Source organism: Sylvia atricapilla, chromosome 8, assembly GCF_009819655.1.
Source record: "Sylvia atricapilla isolate bSylAtr1 chromosome 8, bSylAtr1.pri, whole genome shotgun sequence".
NCBI lineage: Eukaryota > Metazoa > Chordata > Aves > Passeriformes > Sylviidae > Sylvia > Sylvia atricapilla.
In genome coordinates this window covers 15,440,485-15,461,539 of record NC_089147.1, presented here as the reverse complement: position 1 = coordinate 15,461,539, position 21,055 = coordinate 15,440,485, and the positions used below count along the sequence as shown (strand labels likewise).

The 21,055-nt window shown below is 35.8% G+C and overlaps 1 protein-coding gene across 2 annotated transcripts in view; it reads left to right on the top strand.

The window, feature by feature from the left end:
• Positions 1–21,055, top strand: part of DNTT (DNA nucleotidylexotransferase) — a 76,899-nt gene that overhangs the window by 43,173 nt on the left and 12,671 nt on the right. For both annotated transcript variants that reach the window (XM_066323798.1, XM_066323797.1), the window contains exons 8-10: positions 4,415–4,517; positions 11,270–11,533; positions 12,968–13,051. In XM_066323798.1, the coding sequence (XP_066179895.1) occupies positions 4,415–4,517; positions 11,270–11,533; positions 12,968–13,051 (451 nt within the window). The remainder of the gene's footprint in view (positions 1–4,414; positions 4,518–11,269; positions 11,534–12,967; positions 13,052–21,055) is intronic.

Here is a 21,055-nt window from a genome sequence, read left to right as displayed (position 1 = left end):
GTCCTCCCTCCATTTCCCAAAAGAAGAATTCAGAGAAGATGATGCTTAATTTAACATAAAATGAATTCCAATATTTCTTTCAACAAATAAAGGTCTTGTCAATATTTTATACCAACCTCCAGTATCATAACTAGGATCCAGCTTGCTTTACAAATGAATTTCAGCTGGATTGCTTTTAATCTGAGCTCTCTGGAAGGAAGGGAGAGTTAAATCCTCTGATATTCTGTGCAGACTCTCCACATGCTGTCTGAGGCCCACTCCACGTTGTACTGGTCTGAGATTACTTTTACTGATTTTCCTAGCTTTGTCTATCAGAACACATACAATATAATGCTCAGAAAAGAGATAAGTAAAAAAATCTTTCCAGTTTTATGGTGAATATTGGCTACATTCCTGATGTCAATTCTTGAGGATTGATTTTTTTTCACTGTATTTCCTGATAGCAATCGCTCTCCATAACATATTATGGGGCTATGGAGGTGGTTTTTTATTCAGTGTATAGGCTGCAAATGTCATGGCTAAAATATTGATTAACACCTGAATATTGTCATACTGTTTTATTAACAATCCAGTTTCATCAAACAGATTAGCTTGGAACATTAGCAAACACCCAGTATTTGAGAGTTTATGTCTTCCTCCACAATTATTATTTTCCACAATATTGACAGGAATAAAAAGTTCAGTCACATAGAAAGAAGCCTGAAATTCCTATGCCAAATCTGTTTATGTTCACTGTTATTTGCACCCCATTACCCCATTAATTGTGCTATATTTTTTTGCAAATAAATATATTTCACAAATAAATTAGTGTATTATTTAAAGATCTATAATGTAGTTAATTATATTTTGCTGAATTCCAGGAACCCCACAAAATTTATGCTTCTTTAGGATTTATTATAGTTGATCAGATATTGGAAATAAGCACCTGTTAATTGTCAGTCTACTAGGTTCTTAAATATATATGCTTGATTTCATGCAAATGATTTATGTTTCTGATTATCTGTGACAGTGATCTCATGTGTAAAGCTCAGAATGCTTGTGTAAACACTGAAGGATTTAACACACATGGGAATTCATTCAACACATTTAATTCTATCATGCCAACAAGAATTTTCTCTGTTTAAGGAATAGATAGCATTTGCTTAGTAAAGGTAGTCATGGCTATGCTGCGACTGTCACAACACAAAAAAACCCTGAAACCAAATCAAAAATCCCAAACCAACAACAAACTCCAAAAAATTATTTGGAAATTTTCCATCTCTGTTTTTTGAGAGATACAAATACCAGCTCTCCAGCTTGTCTCCAGGTTCTGAGACTCCAGAACCAGTGGGATACCATCTCTGATGGTTTCTCAGAGCAGCTATTGAAAATCTTTTACTTCTTCTGAATATTAAGTGACATCTTTCACAAAGAGAATGTCGCAGTGCCCTTCCTAAGATGGTTTTGAGAATCAATTAAATTACACTATAAGGCAGCTGTGAAGAATCAGTATTTTAGACTCTACTCTGGAAAGCATAGTACTAACTTGGATTCCTGTTCCAAAATTCCTTGTTGCCTTTCTATTTTTATGCCAAAGTCAGGCAAATTGTTTGTTATTTAGCTGACAAGGAGAGATCTGAGGTAAACCGCTTAACTGGAGAACTGTTTTCACATAGAAGTGATGTAAGAGATTGAGAAGGATTTGCAAAAACTGTTATAATTTCACTCTGAACGAAGTTCAAATCTTTGAAATTGGGGAAGTATAGCCTGTTAATCAAATATCATGGGCATCCATTACCAAATAGCCTAAGTAACTCAAAGACAAATCTAGTATAGTGTTTAAGGTTTTAAAGTCAGAAGTAATTTTTTCACCTCCAATAGTGTAGAAGTGAAGTTTTGTGAGTAGTAGGGAAATGTCAGTCATCTTTCCTTACCTAAAATAATTTCATCAGAAATGCTATTGATGTGGCTTAGTCAATATGTACTATTACAGTATCTCAAAATATTCTGCACATGTGTAAGTATTAAATGTCTAGTCATGCAGGTGTTGCCATTGTAGATTAAGACAATATGATTATCCTTTGCCATACATTCATATCTTTAAGTTTTGGTCATAATAGCTATATTTGATGACTTAGAATCTAATAACAGCAAAAAAAGATAATTCCAACAACCTCAAAGGTAGTTAATTGACTGCTAAGAAACATTTACCACCTTTATACAAGTTTAGTCTGCCAGTAATTGAACACATTTGATAGTGCACTGTCTTTTTTTGTCTTCAGGCTTGAATAAATTATTAGAAAAAAAGGTAAGCTGCAATTTCTATTCTTTAAGGTGCTGGTTGTCTTACAGCTCCAGCACAGTAAAGATTTAATCTCTAATATATATATATTAAAAAAAAAAGCCTCTGAGAACATTTCAACAAATACAAATACTCTCTGTTTTGGGAAATAGGCAGCCAATGAAGCACCTTGGAATTCCTGTGATTTTATGGCATGACTGATACAGGATTTTTTAGATGTTAACCTAAAATATGTACACGTTGAGAAAGCATTGGGAGTCAGCTCCCAATTCCATCAGCTTTCAATTTCTTCCTTTGATTTCTTTAAAAAATAATTTTAAGCAAATATTCTTATGCCATTCTGCAACTCTAAGATAGGAATAGTAAATTCCTTTCCTTTGAAAAAATATTTTGAGACATGTTAGTAAAAACTGCTACATAAGTGCTTTGCATTATCATTGTAATTTTAGAGATAATGAATGGCATCCTACAAAATAACTCAGTGTTACATGGAATACTAAATATTTTCTAACTTTTTGAGTTTGAATTGCTGTTCAGTTTCTAAGCCTAGACTGATGCTTTGTTTGAAACGTCTTTTGAAATCATTTCCACCTGTTTAAGCAATTTTGACTTTGCTGCAGACATGGCACAATAGTTGCATTATAGTGAGTTAGACTGCTTGTCAAATGCAAACCCCAGACTTTCATCTTCTTACAACTTTGTGCTAATGCTGTTCAACTACCCATCAGTTAGATGACTTCCTGTCACACAAATGGCTGTTGACAAGTCTGCTTATCAGTTCTGTTCCTACAAATTTCCAAGTTTAAGAAACCAGGCTCAGTTTTAGGCATTATTTTAAGAGAATAAGTTATTTAATGAAATAAAAAAGGAAGATTTTTTTTGGGTCACACAGTTTTATTTTCATTGCTTGAATAGCAGTTCACAAGTTCTCTGAATACTTGACACAGTGCTGACTGAAACCCTCCTGAGATATAACAACACATACCCTTGTAAACATCAGCAAGGGCAGACTTTTCCCATAAACACATGAAAAACATTTGGAAATGTGCTATACATAAGTGTCACTATTCCAGATTTTGGGTGCTTATTCCACCAGCTCCATAAAGGAGAATTATTCTCATTGCAGAAATATCTCCTCTGCTCATTTCTCCTTAGGCTGGGCTGATTGCACTCAGTAAATGTGTATGCAGTTCCTGTTGTAGTGCTGAGACCAAAATAAAAACCTTGTATTAGTTCTGCAATACTCAGATGAATTGCACTGTGAGATAAATTTTCATGTGTTCTCAAACATTTTGTAATTCTGAAGGGAAACATTCCAGTAACATGCTTTTGCCTTTTTTCCAATGATAGCTATGTCTTAATCAGATTTAGGTTTAACACCTCTGGAAAGTAGATGAAAGGCAAGCTGAATGCTTAGACTTAAACAGAGAAAAACAAGAGGTTATGACATAATTTTTCGTTAAGAACATTGGCAATTAAATTTTGTGTGCATGAATTTAATTATGAAATCCTTAGTGCGTGTAATGAACAAGCTTTAGTCACATTAAGGATGAACTGTCCTCAAAAAAAAAAAAAATCTATCTCGATCTCTGTAAAAAGCATTGTTATATTTAAAAGAAATGCAAAATAGTAAAAGGATTTCTATCTGTTGTTAAAAGAAACAATAAAAATGTTCATAATCACAGTTTTGTACATTCAAATGTCCATCAAAAAAAAGAATATTTAAATCTGTGGTAGTTTGACTGGCAAGTTTATCTGCTGTTACTGCACTGGATTCATAATATGTAACATGGTGTTTTGATTATGCTCTTTTTTAAAATCCAAAGATGGCTGAAATATTTTCTGGGACTTAAGGGGAAGAAAGTGAGAGATTTAACATCTGCAAATGGATCTGTAGTATCCAGTTTTTTCAACAGAGGACATAGATTAAAAAGTTGTAATTATTATTTTATAAAGAACACTAAGAGAACCCATAATAGAAATAAAAGATTTTGGTTATGTTTTAAGCAAAATTGCCATGACTTTACTCTGCAAACTTTTTTTTTAATGTGGCAAAAATACTTGCTTTGAAAAGAGAGATAAATTCAACAGGAACTTAACTCTTTTAATGTCCTTGTTATTTATTCTTTCTAGGGGTAAGAATATTGGGCATGACATAGACTTTTTGATCACCAATCCAGGACCAAGAGAAGATGATGATCTTCTGCATAAAGTTATTGACTTATGGAAGAAGCAGGTATGAACTAAAGAGCACTTGACCAAAAGAGACATGTTCTAATTCCACTGAATTAAGCCTGTATACCTCTTAAAGAATGTCATACTCCTTTTCACAGCTGACTGCAATATTTTTGAGCAGGATATGGCTCTATTTGGTTATTAATCATGATGCTCTAGATGCATCCTCTACTCCAAATGCTGAAGTTGAAGGTTATAGAAGAAGTGCACACACATTCTGTAATATCTTACCCTAAGAATATGCAGCTAGCCAGAGGTAAGAAATGAAGCTAGGTAGAGTTTTGAGTATCAGAGAAAGTTGTTCTTATACTTTGAAAAAACTCTGTTTAATTTCTACTTGGGATGGGAGTAGGTTTTCCCAGGGGAAGTTGCTCCAGGGAGGTCCAGCTTTAAGCGTAGTGGATTTGGGTGACCTCATGGTGTGAGGTAAACAAATCTGAAAGCTTAGGCACCAAAGCTCTGAAATTCTGACTACGTCTCACTCCATTAATTAGCAGCTTCCATTGAAATACTGAAAAATTGACATAATTTCCCATGACGTCTGTGTTTGGAAGAATGCATACATCTTCAAAGTCTCTTCCAACCCAAACTGCTAGATGATTGTGTAATTTCAAAGAGAAATCACTCATCTAAGAGATGGATTTTTTTTGGTTTTGTTTTTGGTTTTTTTTTTTTTTTTTCTACTCAGCTCTTCAGTTTCCAGCAGCTTTAAAGTTGGAAGTGTCTCAGTTATAACAGATGCAGGTAGCTAAAATATTCCTGGGTCAGAAAAATATAGCTGGGAAAAATAAACTTTTGTCTTCTACCTTTCTAGCCAGCTGAGATACTTTTCAACATTTACTACCAACACTATTCAAAGAAACGGAGTACACTTCAACAAGTAAAAGGCCAGCACTCTGAAATGAATCATCAAGTGCCTCACTGCTGAAGTCAAGTCAGCTTTGAGTGCAGATAGGCTGCAGAGAATGCTTTTGAATTGATTCTTGAGCTGTGTACTTTAATTAACATATAATGGGTTAGCACATGAGAAATTCACACAAAAGCTTATTTGACTGAATGAAGTTATCTGTTTCAAGGTGGTCAAAATCTTTCATCTGGCTTTAATGGAAGGGCCTCAAACTTGTTTCTTTCCTGGTAAAATGCAATATTAGCTGAATTAATCTTCCAGTTGATTTTCGGTCTTTGAAGTGTTAACAGAGTATTATGAATTTTTTAGATTTTTCTCATTTCTCTGTGGAAGCTGTATGTGTTGGTGTAGATTGATAGCAGGTACTATCTAGACTGCTCAAAAGCAATGAAGCCATGACAATTAATGAGTGCTGAGGAAATACTCTATTTTTATCATTTTATTATTAATGTATATGTCCTTTCATGATTATTATATTCCCTTTACTATGAGAAAAGTTGCCTTTCTCCCTAGAAGGTGTTGTTTTCCCGTCTCATGCACACTTGAATCTCCAGGAAACCATGTATGGGTCCTTCCAAAGTCATGTTTATTGTAATAGAGCAGAAAGGAAAAGTGAGAACAGACCAAGGCTAGAACCTGCCCTGAGTGCAGCCTTTCAGACCTTCTTTTCCACTTACATAACTGAGAAAAATGGCTGTGATCTGACAAGTCTGAAAAGTACTGAAATTTTTCAGTTCACTTTGAGCTGCTTTTGTTAAAAAGAATTGAGAGGAAAGAAATTGAAAATGAATTGTTCTTACTGATTTTCTTGTTAAGGGGGCTATTAGGCAGAGTATGGGAGGTCAAGAGTGGCCAAGAGTTTGATAAAAATATTAGGATTCCTGTAGAAATCCCAGCATGAAGAACATGTCAGAGGCGCAGTGGCCATAGGAACCAAACCCAAAGAAGCTGGGTATAGTTTAAAGCTATGGAAAATTATTTCCTGTGTTCTGTTTGTCCTACAGATTTTCGTGGTTTATACTAACAGTTGCATGACGTCTCTACTGTGGCTTTTGTAATATACAGGCTTTTACTGGCACTGCTGAAAAACAAGCTGCCAGGAAAATCAAAATGCAAAAAAGAAAGAGAGGATTTATACACCTCTTGCCTTTTTATTATCTTTGATTTCTAAGGGAGAGGGGAGGACAGAAAAAAACCTCAAATAAAGCACTTTTTAACTTTTTGCAATAGTCTGCTTCACAGCTTGCCACTTTTGTGCTACTGCTTCTAAGTCCAAATTAATCGATGTACACACAGAGGTCATGATGTTGACTTCCTTTTGGCAGCTCTGAGTGAAGGATTCCACAATGTTTAACTTCTAAATTATGGACCGCAGCTTTAAATAGTTTAAAGTGCCTTTTTCTTATCTGAAAAGTTTAGTGTTACAAGATCCTTCTATCGAGAGCTGCTGAAAATTAAGTGGCTAAATCAGCACCATCATGCTCTTTGATGCAGCATCACCAGGGATAAACAGGCTGAAGAACAGAGAACAGAAAGTCTTCAAAGTAGAGTGGCAAAATGGAAAAGCTGTGATGCAGTACACAGGTTATGGTCTTAATGGTTCCAAAAAGCCTCATAAAGAAAGTAAGAAATTACTTCTGTGGGTTAGAGCTTGAAAGTCTGTGGGCAAACAGGCTGAGCCATCTGTGGCAATGTAGCTTCATTCATGTACTGTGAAAAAATGCTTTCATTTTTTGCTGAAAACCTATATAGCTATATTTAGCACTGTTCCTGTTATATACATACTTTCAACAATGGAAGAGATAGTGTTACTACAGGCACTCCTGCACCCTTCAATTTTTCCTTTTGTATTTGCGCAAGTATAATGCATTTTTCTTTTGTCTTTAGGGAAATGAGTAATGAAGACACCTCCCTGTTTAACCTATTTTAATATATTAAAATTATTTTAATATATTAAACCTATTTAATAGGTTATATTTATAATAATAGATATAATAGATTAAAATATATTTAATAGATTATATATTATTTTAATATATTAACGTATTTTAATATATTAATGGCTTGATTTAAACTCTAATATTTCCCCTTGCTGAGGTGATCATGAAGGGGAAGGCTTGATGTCCCATTAAAGAGGATGGTGAAGAGCAAGTAATATTTCTTCTTTTGCTGGAAACAGATTTTTGGAAATAGGGTTCACAGGAAAGCCACAAAGTCATTATTAAGTGACAGCTGGATTTTGCCAGCAACAAAACCTGTTTCTAAGGCAAGACACAGAAAGGATTAAGGAGCCAGAGGAAAGAACCTTTTGTTTCAGATGAAAGAGTGCATAAGGATGCAGAGCTCCTTTGTGAACAACTATTGGTTCAGCTTTCTTCGCAATTATGAACTTTTTTTGCTTCTTTCTGTCACAGACGAGGAAATTCTTACCTAAAATAGACTATTGCAAGGTGGTTAGAGACCTGAACATGAGAGATCTTGGCTTAAATTTCTTTAGAGGGAGTATAGGGCTGAATCTGATTATCTTGCTTGTGAGGTTATTGTATAAAGTAGGCAGTTCCATTTCCTGCTATGTTCTAGATGAAGATCCAGGCAGTAGTGGCATTTCTTAAGATGTCTGATCTTTCTGGTGTGTACTGTATAGCTGTATGTGTGTGAGTAGGTACATGGAAGTCCCTGTCTGCATCTTGCTCAGCAGTGCAAATGCTCATGGCACAGAGAGGTGAACACCTTCATTCATGGATTCCAGTGCTGATCTGTCCATTGCTGTCAAGGCCAGGCTGCCCCAGACATGCTCAGAAACAGATTGTTCCAAAACACATGGAACTTCAAGATGAAAAAGGGACCAGGGCAGCTGCATGATTAGGCAGCAGCTGCTGAGTTTTGCATTGCTGATCAAACTTTTGATGCCATTTTCTAATGACGTCTTGTACTAAAAGGCCTGACTTCTCCCAGGCATCAGTTTCTTTAGCTCTTCCACTTTACAGAATTCCATCTGTCTCATCCAGGCTGAGATTTTTTCAAATTAACATGCTATGTCCTATTTTTGATTAGATATAAGATGTTCACTGAAAAAAATAATCCAGTTTCACTTTATTAAACTATCTCAGGAGGAAATTTAGAGCAACAACATGTACATTTCTGAAGAACATAATGGATTACATTTTCAGATGATATAAAATGATCCTACTTTAATAGAATTAATCCAGCTAGCAACAATTATGAATAATGACAGCATGTAACACAAAATATGGAATAGGATTCCATTTAATTAAAAATGACTGAGAATGCTAGTGACCATATTTGATTGATTTTTCAGTGATTGATTTAATATTTTTCTGAAAAGTCATGCTTTTCTTCAGTTTGAACATGGATTTACTCCAATATCAATGCTGCTGATGTGCCAGTATTCAGCATATTTAAGTAAAAGTGTGCAGTCATTCTAAAAATGGAAAATTGTTGAGGGTCTTAACATAACTGTCCTAAAAAATACATTTAGTTTTGATGTAGTTGTAAATTTGAGAAATTAAAATGCCCACACTTTAAAACTTGATTTTATAAACAAGACCAACAAGCACTTTATGGTGTATGGATCAATCTGAAATGTGCAAAGAACTGCAGATTCCCTGACAGAGAGTAATGAGAAAGCTGCAGCTCTGCAGCTAGCAGTGGCCAGAACTTCACACGAAATCTTCATAGCTGACTGCTTCTTCAGGCAGTGCTTTTTTCAAATGTACCTAAGTGCCATTTCACCCTTACTTAGTGGGGTGATGGTGATGTCCACTGTCTAATTATACTAGGTTAATTGGAAACACTATCCTAATTCATATGACCCAGGCTTTGGCTCCTATTTAATGGTGATATCCTGACTTCTGACATATAATATGTAGTGTCCCAAATCTCCAAGAGCAAAAAGAAAACTGAAGCAAAAGATGACAAAGTACTGCTAAGTAGTAACAGATTTTTATAGAAAAGGGGAAGAATATTGGTGCTTAATCAAAGTGTGAAGTCATCAATAGTCAGTGATAAATGATATTATTATTATTTTTCTTAACATTAAAAACAACAAAATTAATCTTAAGGGAGAATAGTTTCATCAAAACAGAGCAGGAAAATAAGCAGTTGTGCATTAACATTCAACAGCTGTTTTGAGTCTATATTTGGAAAGAGCAAGCAAGCATCAGTGCCTCGTGACATTGGGGTAAAATTAAGAAAAAATTGCTGTTTTAAAGATAGATGTTACAGAGCACCTGCTAAATTTAAGCATTTTCAAATCAGCAGACTTGGAAACTGGTAACCCAAGAGAAGAAGCTACGTAAGGAGTTTTCTCATATCAGTTTTTAATAAATCTTCATAATCAGGGAAAATTCCAAACAAGTGAAAGAATGCCAATTCAAATAAAACAGTTATCGTTAAAAAGGCTGCCTCATTGACCCATAAAATAACCAACTGATTTCCAGTAAAATACTGGGATTGTTAATTTGGAACTATCATCGACAAAAAGCTGGAGGCTAAAAATATTATAATACATATCAGTGTCTCTTCAGGAAATCATATCTTAAGTGTTTTTGTTATGCTTTTTATTTCAGCTAGAATTATAGCTCTAAGTAATAAAAGTAATTTGATTACTGTAAAGTATTTTCTAAGGCATTTAAGATATTGTCATGTAAAGTTACCACACCTGCACTAAATAAAAGAATAATCCAAATCTGGTTTTTAATACTGAGGTATTCATCCAAAAAGTGGTTCATTGTTACCTGGGACATTAAGGGGTCTTATCTGGAGACCTTTTATCCTGGTTTTGGCCCAGATCAGAGGGAAGGGGTGTGGCCATACCCTAATATTATTCAGTACCACTTTCTACATTGCCAGGTATGGGGGAAAGAGACTTTCTCTCTTCCTGGAAGAAGGGTGTTCCTTCCAGTGGGAGAAAGTGTGGTATTTGAGATGGCCTGGTATTTTACATGTAAATAGTTTCCTTGTCTTATGCCTTTTATTATTAATATTACTGTATTACTGTTTGTTTTCTTACCTCATTGCTGTTTCCAGGAAATTGTTCTTATCTCAGCCCATGATCTTTACCTTTTGTGTTTTCAGTTGGGGTGTAGGGGGACGCAAAAGGAGTGGTTTTAGCTGGGCTACTAAATGGGAGAAAACCATTCCTAAACTACAACACCATTGTAGTTGACAACTGACAGCCATCAAATAAAACCACTTCCAGACTTTCTCAGTTCAACATCACAATTTCGAAAAGCCCCTAGCCCAGAAAAAGGAGAATGTGTCAACATTTGAGTGATTTCAAAGCAGAAAAAAAAAAGTGATCCAAGGGCCTAAGGAAATGGGCATTCTCCCTGAGCAAAAGTTATGGACAGAGATTTTCCATCTCTCTGGAGAATCCAGACCTTGTCATAAGGAAATCTCATGCAACAGATACAGTCCAAATGGAGTCTTCCACTTTGGAATCTGTCAGCAAGACTGTGCATTGGATTAATCGTTTTTTCTAGATGTCTGCCACGTGGGAATACACAGTCCTTACTCAGAAAGTTGACATTGACTACAAAAAGGTTTAGGAGAAAAGGAGGGAGAGGAGGAATTGCAAATACTATCTTTTTAGTACAGGGCAGGATCTCACTACTGCCAGACATCTACCGGTGCAGATTTTCCTCAACTATTTCTCCAGAATCTGAAGCTGTTTCATGTCTCTCCTTAGCCCAGATTTGGCCTGGCACAGTTCCTTGTTTACTGAAATTATATTTCACATAAATTTTAAAGACAACTGTCTAGAATTTCTGGAATGACAGTAAAACCAGTTCAGCAATTCAATGTGAACAATATCTTCTCTTTAGGGCTTACTCCTTTACTGTGATATCATTGAATCAACATTTGTAAAGGAACAGCTGCCAAGCAGAAGAGTTGATGCCATGGATCATTTTCAGAAGTGTTTTGCAATTTTAAAATTATATCAGCCAAGAGTAGACAACAGCATTTGCAACGCATCAAAAAAACTGGAACTGGCAGAAGTCAAAGACTGGAAGGCAATCCGTGTGGATCTGGTCATCACCCCCTTTGAGCAATATGCATATGCTCTGTTGGGCTGGACAGGCTCCAGGGTAAGAAACCACAACAGTATGTTTTCTTAGCATTGCAAACACGTTTTTGTTGTGACAGGACTATTCAGATTTCATGGATTAAACAAAAATATTCCTGATGTCCACACAATACATTTGATGTTGTCATCCACTTTGGTCGTGTGTTGGAGCTGATGAATTCATCAATAACATTTATGGATGTCTCTCGAGGAAAGTTAAGATCCATTTTCCTTGAAGCTTACTGTTTAGGTTTATGAACTGGAGAGCTAGGTTTTTGGTCAGTTGTGTTGTCTTTCTACATCATGATACTGTTAACAAGCAATTTAAATGGTTACTGAGTACTGAGAGATGATTTGGAAACCATCATATAATTTTACAGGAAATTAAACATTTGAGGAAGAGATGTTCTGAATTGGAACTTAATTTATTCTGTAGGAAATTGAAAATGATTTGACATCTTTCTTTCTGGATTAGATCAAATGTTTTGTTTAAGTGGCATTTTAATCGACTCTTTTAAATTGTAAAAAACTGGAAAAATTTTTAAATTAAATGTTAGTTTTGAATTAGAATAAAATATATTTAGATTTATGTTTTAATAAGAAATTTTGAAATGATAGCTACTTTCACAATAGACACTAGTTAGCTGGCATAATATAAAATAGTACACTATTTTCAAAACAAAAATTTCTATCTAATGCAAATTCAAAACTCAAATAATTAATCTCTCTCCCGACAGAAATATTTTTCAATCTGTTCTACATGCTTGCCTTCTGATGTTCATTTTTTAGGGACTGTTTACATGGTACAATGGAGAGTTCCTGAGCCTACTCTGAATTATCTTTTTGATGTGCTGGAAGCAGTATTGGTGCCTTGCCACTCTGTTCTGCTCAGGTTAATTGGAAGCAGGATGGCTTAGACCAGGAAAATTGTTGAAATTGATGTGTTCTCCTGCTGAGCTTATGAGTTACTTCAGTCACTTTTTTGAGATAACAAAATGTATTTATTTGGACTTTGGATTAAGTTCTGCAGCCTTTGGCATCCTTTCTTATCCTGGAAGTGTTTGGCAACTTAAAAGCCCTCCTCTCAACTGTAGATAGGTGTCTACACTAAAAACACACAGTGTGAGGCCCTTTGGATGAAGGCAATGACTTCATTTTTCTCTGCCTCACTGAGCTCCTACTCCCTGTTGAGCTAATTCACCTGCAGACTGTGGGAGCCCATCACAGGTTTACTTTCTTATACAGTGCCCAAATACTCCCAGAGTACACCAACTGAAATGATAGATGATTCCCTATCAAAATATTTCCTTTCAGATTATTGATTTCATCAGATTATATTCCTTTAATAGAGGTAATTTTTACTCCCTTAGTTTATTATTTGGTTCAGTGTTAGAAGGTGCAAAGAATAACAATTTTGGTTTGTGCATATGTTTGATATTTGCTGTATCTTTGACAGCAATTTGGACGTGATTTACGGAGGTATGCAACACATGAAAGGAAGATGATGTTGGATAACCATGCATTATATGACAAGAGAAAGGTACTGTCTATTCCCAGAAAAAACCCTAACGTGTTTTTGTTGCCAAGTGTGCATTTTACAGTTAATTTTTTATATTCAAGTATGTAAAATATTTTAGCTTGATTATCCATTTAGTGGTAAAACAGTTCCTACTTCACATGATTTAGTTTCACTGGAACAGCCTGATTGCATCTGAACAAGTAAGTCTGGAAAGCGTGCTTTTTTGCTGTTGTTGTTTTGGTTTTTTTTGCAATTATGAGGTAATCCCTGAACTGTAGCAAGAAGCATGAATTAGACATTTGTGTTTGATAGGAACTGTGCAGCCTTTGCAAAACTGAGAACAACTCATCTGTGAGTATTTGAAAAAGATACTTCACTGTCCCATTTCAGAAGGAAAGACCATTTCTGTGTCCCTGGCACTCTTTCAACTCGTATTGGCCTGACATTGCAGAGGAAGAGGGGATATTGAGTGGTACAGGCTAGTTAGAAGGCTTGAGGAAGTTTTTGCAGGGTATGACACTAAGTAGCGATTAGGGATCATCCTGCTTTTAAAGCCCTGCATTCAGAAGTCTGTCTGGAATTCTGTTTAGTCAGGCTTGGCAGCCTGGGGAGTAATTGGTATAATTTCTGGTATAAAGGCTCTTGGCTGCAGTTATACTGATCTCTGCATTTATCTGGCTTCATGTCTGTATTTGTATTAGGCCATTTAAATAATAAGCAAAAATCAATACTGAAGATGCTTATTGATGTCATTACAGGGAAAGGCAAAAGTACCATGTCAAGATTTTACATTAATCTTCCTTTTCTTTCTATTCCTAGTAGAATGGTGACTGCTTTCAGCACCCCTACTTAAATGCAGTATTGTCTCATTGCAGGAGTGATCTAAACCATCACTCCATTTCAGCTCTCTCCATATGTGCTCATCAGGTCCAGATGCTGCTATAGCATCCTCAGTTCACATGGAAACCTAGGGAAATTATTGAGCTAATTATCCATTTAGTCAGATAGCCTGTCTCCAGCAATTGTCAATACTAAATGCCTCAGAAGAAAACATAAAATCAATAGTAGATAAATATGCTATCATGTGTCTAGAGGATATTTCTTCCCAAACTCAGGGATGATGTCAGTATATTTCTGCCTGTCATTTTTATTTTGAAAGTATTCAAGATATAGATTCTTTTCCTAAACATAAAACAATAATAACATTGGTGTTATCTGCATATGTGCTCTGTTCAGCAGCTTCTTGGATGTAACAGAAAATGTCACCAGGGAAAACCAAAGAATTTGAGGAAAGCCAGTGTTATGTTTGTATGCAGCAAAATTTGCCTGCTTGGTGTATGAGTATGTATCATTATATCTGCTGCTTTTACTCAGAGCCCTGGGGCTTTAGGATGCAAAACGGACACTTTTCTTTCACAAACAATATCAGTCAGTATTATTTTTTTCTTGATTGTGTTTAGGCTTTATAACCAACATCATACCATTAAAATCTTCCTGGGGGAAAAAATGTGAGTTTCCATGTGTTTTTGACTGGATTAGCCAGGATGATTCACAGATAAATGATGAGTTTATCTTCACAGTGTCCTCTGGGAAGAAAGATGCTCTTCTCATCCCAAATTTTCAAGTAAAGACCTGAGGCAGAGAAAGATTTAAGATCTTAAACATCCACTGATTTCAAGAGTCCTGCATTTGAAGTGTCCAGCTTCAAGTTTCTCCTGTTGAGTATCTGTGAAATTTGAAAAATGCAAACAAATGTGTACACATACCCATGCTGTGGTTCCCCAAACCATCAGCTGTAACTTAATCTCCAGATCTTCTACATGTCTGAGTCTCAACTTATATTTCCTCAGTTCCTCAGTTGTACAGCCCAAAACTGAAGAAATGAACCTGAAGGGCTTAGAAGCAAAACTCAGAAAATTTCCTTATTCCTTATGATAAGGCAGGAGTTCTTGACAAAGGCAAAGAAGAAAAACCAGCAGACCAAAACCCAAACTGGATGAAATCCAAAACACCCGAACCAAATTTTTAGGGAAAATTTCAACTGTCTTGACCACAAAGTCCTTAATCTGCAATTTCCATATATCAAATGAGGCACATGCCTGGGTCTGCCATCCCTTTCAGGAAGAGATTTTACTTTCAAATGTCTATCTGTCATCACTTCCCTTGGCCCCCAATATCTAGGTCTTCCATTTATCATTTAATCCCAAACACGGCTAGTTTGCTTCCAAATTATTTTTTTTTCTTTTTCTTTTTTTTTTTTTTTTTCTTTAAACTACAGATGCACTGCAGGGTTTAAACACAAAAAATCATGTTAATATGTTGACACAGCAGAATACTGTTCTTGTTTCTGCTGCAGTCTCAGAAATAGCTAAATTACATTAGCTGACTTTTTCCACAAAGAAAGAAATTTCTAAGGCAGATAAAGAATATGAAAAATTTCAGACCAGGCAGCACTGCTTAACACAGGGTCTTTTTTCAAGTAGTGTTATTCTAACAAGAAGCAGGGAGTTGACTCTCTGGCAAGTATACTAATATTTATAATCTAATGTGTTAAATTCAAATCTATTTAAAAATTATTTTTAACTTTACAATTTTGTATGAAGTTATTCCCACAAATGACAGTTTGAACAAAAACCTTCTGAACTGCCACCCAGTGTGTAATAAGATCAGAAATGTGCAGAATACAACAATGGTGTCTCGCTGTGAAATGTGATGGCCCATAGTGGAAGAGGAGAGGTTTGCAGTAGATTGTGTGGCTGCCAAGGTTGAATCATTTTTAGGGTCATCAGAGTTATAAGCTTAAAATAAGTGATAAATACAATTCATATTTTTACAAGGGAACATACACCCAAATTGTAAAATGTTTAGGATTGGTTTGTTGGTACTTTTCACATTAAACGATGAAAAACAGTGATGGAGGACACACAACTGACACCAAGAATGATTTCAAGCACCAGCACTTTATTATTCCCCAGTAGAACCTTTTATTCCTTTTTCCTCTTATGCATAACACCTGTGTGCCCTTTTACTCTTCTGTGATTTGTCAATACAAATCAGCATTCCCCCTCCTTTTCCTTTAATGCTGTTCACCTGTCTTACCTTATCGGGGCAAGATTGCCTGCAGCACTATCTCTATTCTTTTATAATACATTCTCCCACAGAGCAGAGAATCTACTTTATTGTAATCCTAGTGCTTTTCTTTAAAGTTATTTGACTTGTTGGGAACAATAAAAACATGGGTATTTTATCTGTACTGTTTCATAAAATTGGATCAGATCGTGAATATTTGTATTTCATAAGTATATTTCTCTTTGTGAGAGACAATCTTCCTTTCTTAAAGCTTAAAGAAAAAACCCAAGGAGCAGACATCCCTTGTGCAAGCTGCTCAAGATCCCTCAACAAAACCTTAATTAAGGTTAATGAGGCACCATATGTGAAAACCAAAGCACATTTTTTCCATATTTCTCTCCTTGTCTGCTGAAGAGAGGTTATTTATGTCACTGGCTCTGTCCTGGTAGGTGAACCTTCATGCAAAACTCTAACAGTCACTAGGGTATTGACTGGGGTAGAATTTGGGAGCTGGACCAAATCCTTTTTGCTTCATTCTTTTTCTCTTATTAGTCAGTGTGTGTGTACAGCAAAACAGATAGGAAGATCAGGTAGAGTCAAACTAATTCTTGATCCTGCAGAAGACCAAGTCCTTTGCTTAAAAAACACTTGCCTGTTGTCATTTAAAATTATTCAAACCATTATTAGAAATAAATAAACCACGCTATAGCAAATATTATTTGCTTTTATTTAATTTCTATTTGGTGGAATGTAACTGTACTTGCAAGAGAATGTCATTCATTATAAAAGAAAACAATTTTCTGATTTGCTCTCTATTTCAATATATAATTCAGTATGCTTTATTGTTCTATATTAATATTTATCAGCCCTTTGGCACAGATGCTTGCACTGTGGCCCACTGCTTGAAATGTGATGCATGTCACAGAATCCCAAATTCCAGCTTTCAAAGGGTTGCAGCAGGAGAGAGTCCTGCTTACTTTAATGTATTTCCAAAGGGATTCTGTCAGGAATCAGGAGCATTAACACAGCAGTTAGGAATCAATTACATAGCTTTGCAGATGGGAACAAAAGGAAGAGAAATTTTCTCCAGGGACTTGTTGCAAAGTTACACTGTGAAATTATTCCTCAGCCTTGATTTTTTTTTTTCTAGTGTGAATCGTTTTCATATATTTGTTGGTTTAAGAAGACAGTGTGCAATTATCAAACTGATGATTTTTTCAGTTCTGTAATAAGAAGGGCATTTTGTAGATCTTCCTTTCATAGGAAAATTGTGACCAAAAAAGAGAAAATTTTCCACCAATTATCTGTCAGCCTCTTTTACATAAAAAGATGAGTCCAAATCTGTGTCTCTATAGAATTGTGTGCTAAAGGTATGGAAATCAGCACCTGTATATACCAACCTGAGGTATGTTCCTGTGATTTACACTAGCTGGAGGTCAAACTTTACCATGATCCTCACTCTTACGGATTGGAGTCCATTAATCAGTAGTGAAAGGAATAGAGAGAAGCTGTACATTCCACATGTGTTACAGTATTATTGCTGCTACGAATGGCATGAAATTTTTATGAATGGGTGAATAAAATTCTCATTGTAAAACTTTCCCTGTTCATGAGTAAACAATATAGTCTCTAAAAAAAATAGAAATAGTTTTGAAAGAAAAATTTGAAAAATTTCATTTTTGTGTGTGATGCATAAGGCAGGTCAGTTGAGCAGTAGGCTCTTCCTTAGAAAAATTAAGGTCCTTAATCTGTAAACCAGGACATCAACAGTTGTTTTGACACTCCTCTGTGTTGGATTAGGAGGCAATTGTCCCTTAACCCACAACAAAAATTTCAGTATAATGAAGACTTTTTATCAGCCAGTATTTTGTCTTCCTCTATAACTAGAAGAGAGACCAAAGGTTTAATGATGAATTTTGATTATTCAAAATTTCCTTGGTCACTTACAGGGAAAGTCAAAATGGTGGCACTTTCTGCCAAAGGAATTTCTGAATCTCAGCTTTGGAAACAGTCCATGGATCAGACTGTTCCAAACCTCCAAAGCTCAGACAGTTCTTGAGGCTGCAAGTTCTGAAGGATTTTCTTGGCTGGCTGCTCCAGGCCCATGGAGCCAGTGAACTCTGGGGACCCTGACTCTGAAATATTTAAAATTAATTATTTGAACTCAGACTCCCAGTGGCTTGTCAGGCAGGTGAATGAGAAGATGTGCAAGATGGCAGGAGCTCAGATAGGCTTTGATTTATCTCTGGTAAGATAGGTTCTATTGTATTGTGACTTTTTTCAGGACAATATTTTGATAATTACATAATTTTTATGGAACACCCAGGATAAGTGAGTAGGAAAAGTCCAATGAAGTTGAATTCATTAGTGTTTTGCTGATTAGATCTCTTCAAAAGGCAAGGTGATATTATTTTTGTGTGACTATACATGTGTTATGTAGGAATACTGTTCCCTAGAACTCTCTCTTCTCTGGGAATCCTGGGAAGTTGCATTCTAGTGATTCTCAGCCAGCCAAATCCATGTATCATCTTTCTCAGTACATTTTGCTGTGAGGGTATCCCAAACTTAATTGCAGAAAGCTTCTGAAAGATCTACTGTTCTGTGTAAAACCCAGCCCTACCTACATTGTGGATGAATATGACTATTTAAAATGCAGGATTTATTAACATTTTTCACTATTGCTTCCTAACTAAACTTCCTTATCTGAATTATTAAAAATTAACACAATTTCCAATTACTTCAGAATCCATAGGAAAATAAATATATTTTTGTTTGTTTTTGTATTTTGGTAACTATTTGGAAACTATCCTTTGGAGTTACAGTAAAGAATGAGGTTTAAAATTTCTTCACTGTATGTTACACATACAGAGTTTCAGCTCCAGTGGGGTTCCCTACTGCTCTTTCCTTTCATTCAGAGTATATTTATTTTTCTTGATGCTGTTTGCTGTTCAGCAGCTACTCAGAACCAGCCCTGCACAAAACAGAAACTAACTTCAACTGTTCCATGCTAGAAATTCTGAGTGATATATTTCTTCAGATTATTATCTTTTGGGCATGGAAGGGAGCATGGGAGAGTTGGGCTGAATGAGCAGTGGGATGAGGTGGGCTGGATGCCTTAAACGGCTGCAGGTCCTTTTCTCTATTCCTGTTTCATGTCAGGAGATTTCTAAGACAGCATGTGGAACAGTTTCATGGCTGGATTGTGGCCATGTAGAAAGTGTCTCTCTCCTCCATTTTACACACCACTCATCAATGGAAATTCTCAAACCAGGTGTGAGATCAGAGCATTAAATTTTTCTTGTAAATTCTGATTTGTAACTTCTATAAACCCGTGTATTTTCACCATATTTCAAGGAATCTCTTTCAAGTCCAATTATCATTTTATGCAGTTCATGGCAGCAAAATTAAGTGATGTAAATAATTAGCATTGCTTTTTTTTGGTGAAAGAATAGATGGAGATCTTAAGATATAATAGATTAATTGAATTATTAGCATATGAATGTTTTTGCACTGACATTGTAGGTTGGGCTTTCTTGTAAGAGAAAGATCATGAGCTCAGTGTTATTTTGAAGGGTCACTGAGGCAGAAAGCAGTTATTAATTTTATGTCCTATGTAAATTTAAGATGGGAAATAGGTCCCTTAATGTTTTCTATTAGAGAAATATTGGAAAAAATATGACACCATACAGATGACTGACTGATGATTGATGACAGTTTTGCATTTAAAAAACCTTGTATGAATTTGAATGGCATGCAATGTTATTTAGTTGTTGAATAACAAGAGAGGTGGTTTATATAACTGTTCTGAATAACAAACTCACAAGATGCTCTGAAAACTTCATAATGGGACCCAGCTTTGCAAGCCTTTAAGTGCTGTGCAGTTACACCGAAAATAGTAAGATACTGTGATCCCAGTTTTTTTAAAGAGAAAGTTTATTTTTTCTTGGGGAACCATAATAAGCATGAAAAGGGAAATTTATCCTGGGATCCCTTTCACACTGTGAAGCTCACATGCACTCAATTGTCACCATCAGTATTGCACAGTCTTTTCCCAGTTACCTGCAGAGTCAGTTCCTATCTACAGGAACCTGACTGACTCTTTGGGCAGGTCTTGTCCTGCCTGCCTTGGCATGTATCTGTAAAGCCAAATGAAGGTGTGATTACAGCTCCAGTAAATGACTATTTTATGACAGTAATGCTCTGGTGAGCTGGCTTCAGAGTGTCTGAGTTCTGCTACTGCTCATCTTTTGCCCAGGTGGCTGTTTCACAGACAACTTCTATGTTTGCAGCAAGCAGCCCATCCAGCCATGCCTGCCAACATCCTTGAGCTTCTAACCTCCCTCATAGTATTCAAATTTTTCTCTGGCTGAGTTTGCATCTGTGTTGTGACTTTTATTTTGAAGCATGGCTTACCTGACAGTGACCATGTTGGTGCAAAAAGTCATGTTCATTTGTTCCTGTGGTGGCTTGGCTCAGAGGACAGAACCTGCTCTGAAGCCAGACTGATTGCAGGTGGCTGGGTGGTTAACTGCCCTTCCAGAACTTTGCAAATATGTCTCCTAATAAAAAGCCAGCTTTGCTTTTCAAGCAGGTATTTTCTTTCACTGCCCAACACATTACTTCTCAAAAACCTGTATCACCAGAAAGAGCTCTCTATGATTTTATAACCTCATTTTATTACATAAAGTTATGTAATATTCACAGTGTTTAATTGTGTGTTCTGTAGTTACAGTCTCTAACTCAGTTTTTTGGTATTATCTGAGAAAATCTACTCCACACTACCATTCATTGAAAAAGATGCTTGCAGAAGTTTATTTGCACAGTTAGAGACATTTTTTATGATTCTGTAAAAATTGAAAGTTATAGTCTTATTTTGGCAGATGCTGCTCTAAAATTATAAAGTTATAATGGTGATATAATCAGCCTTGAGAACATTTTGATGAATTAAACATGCTG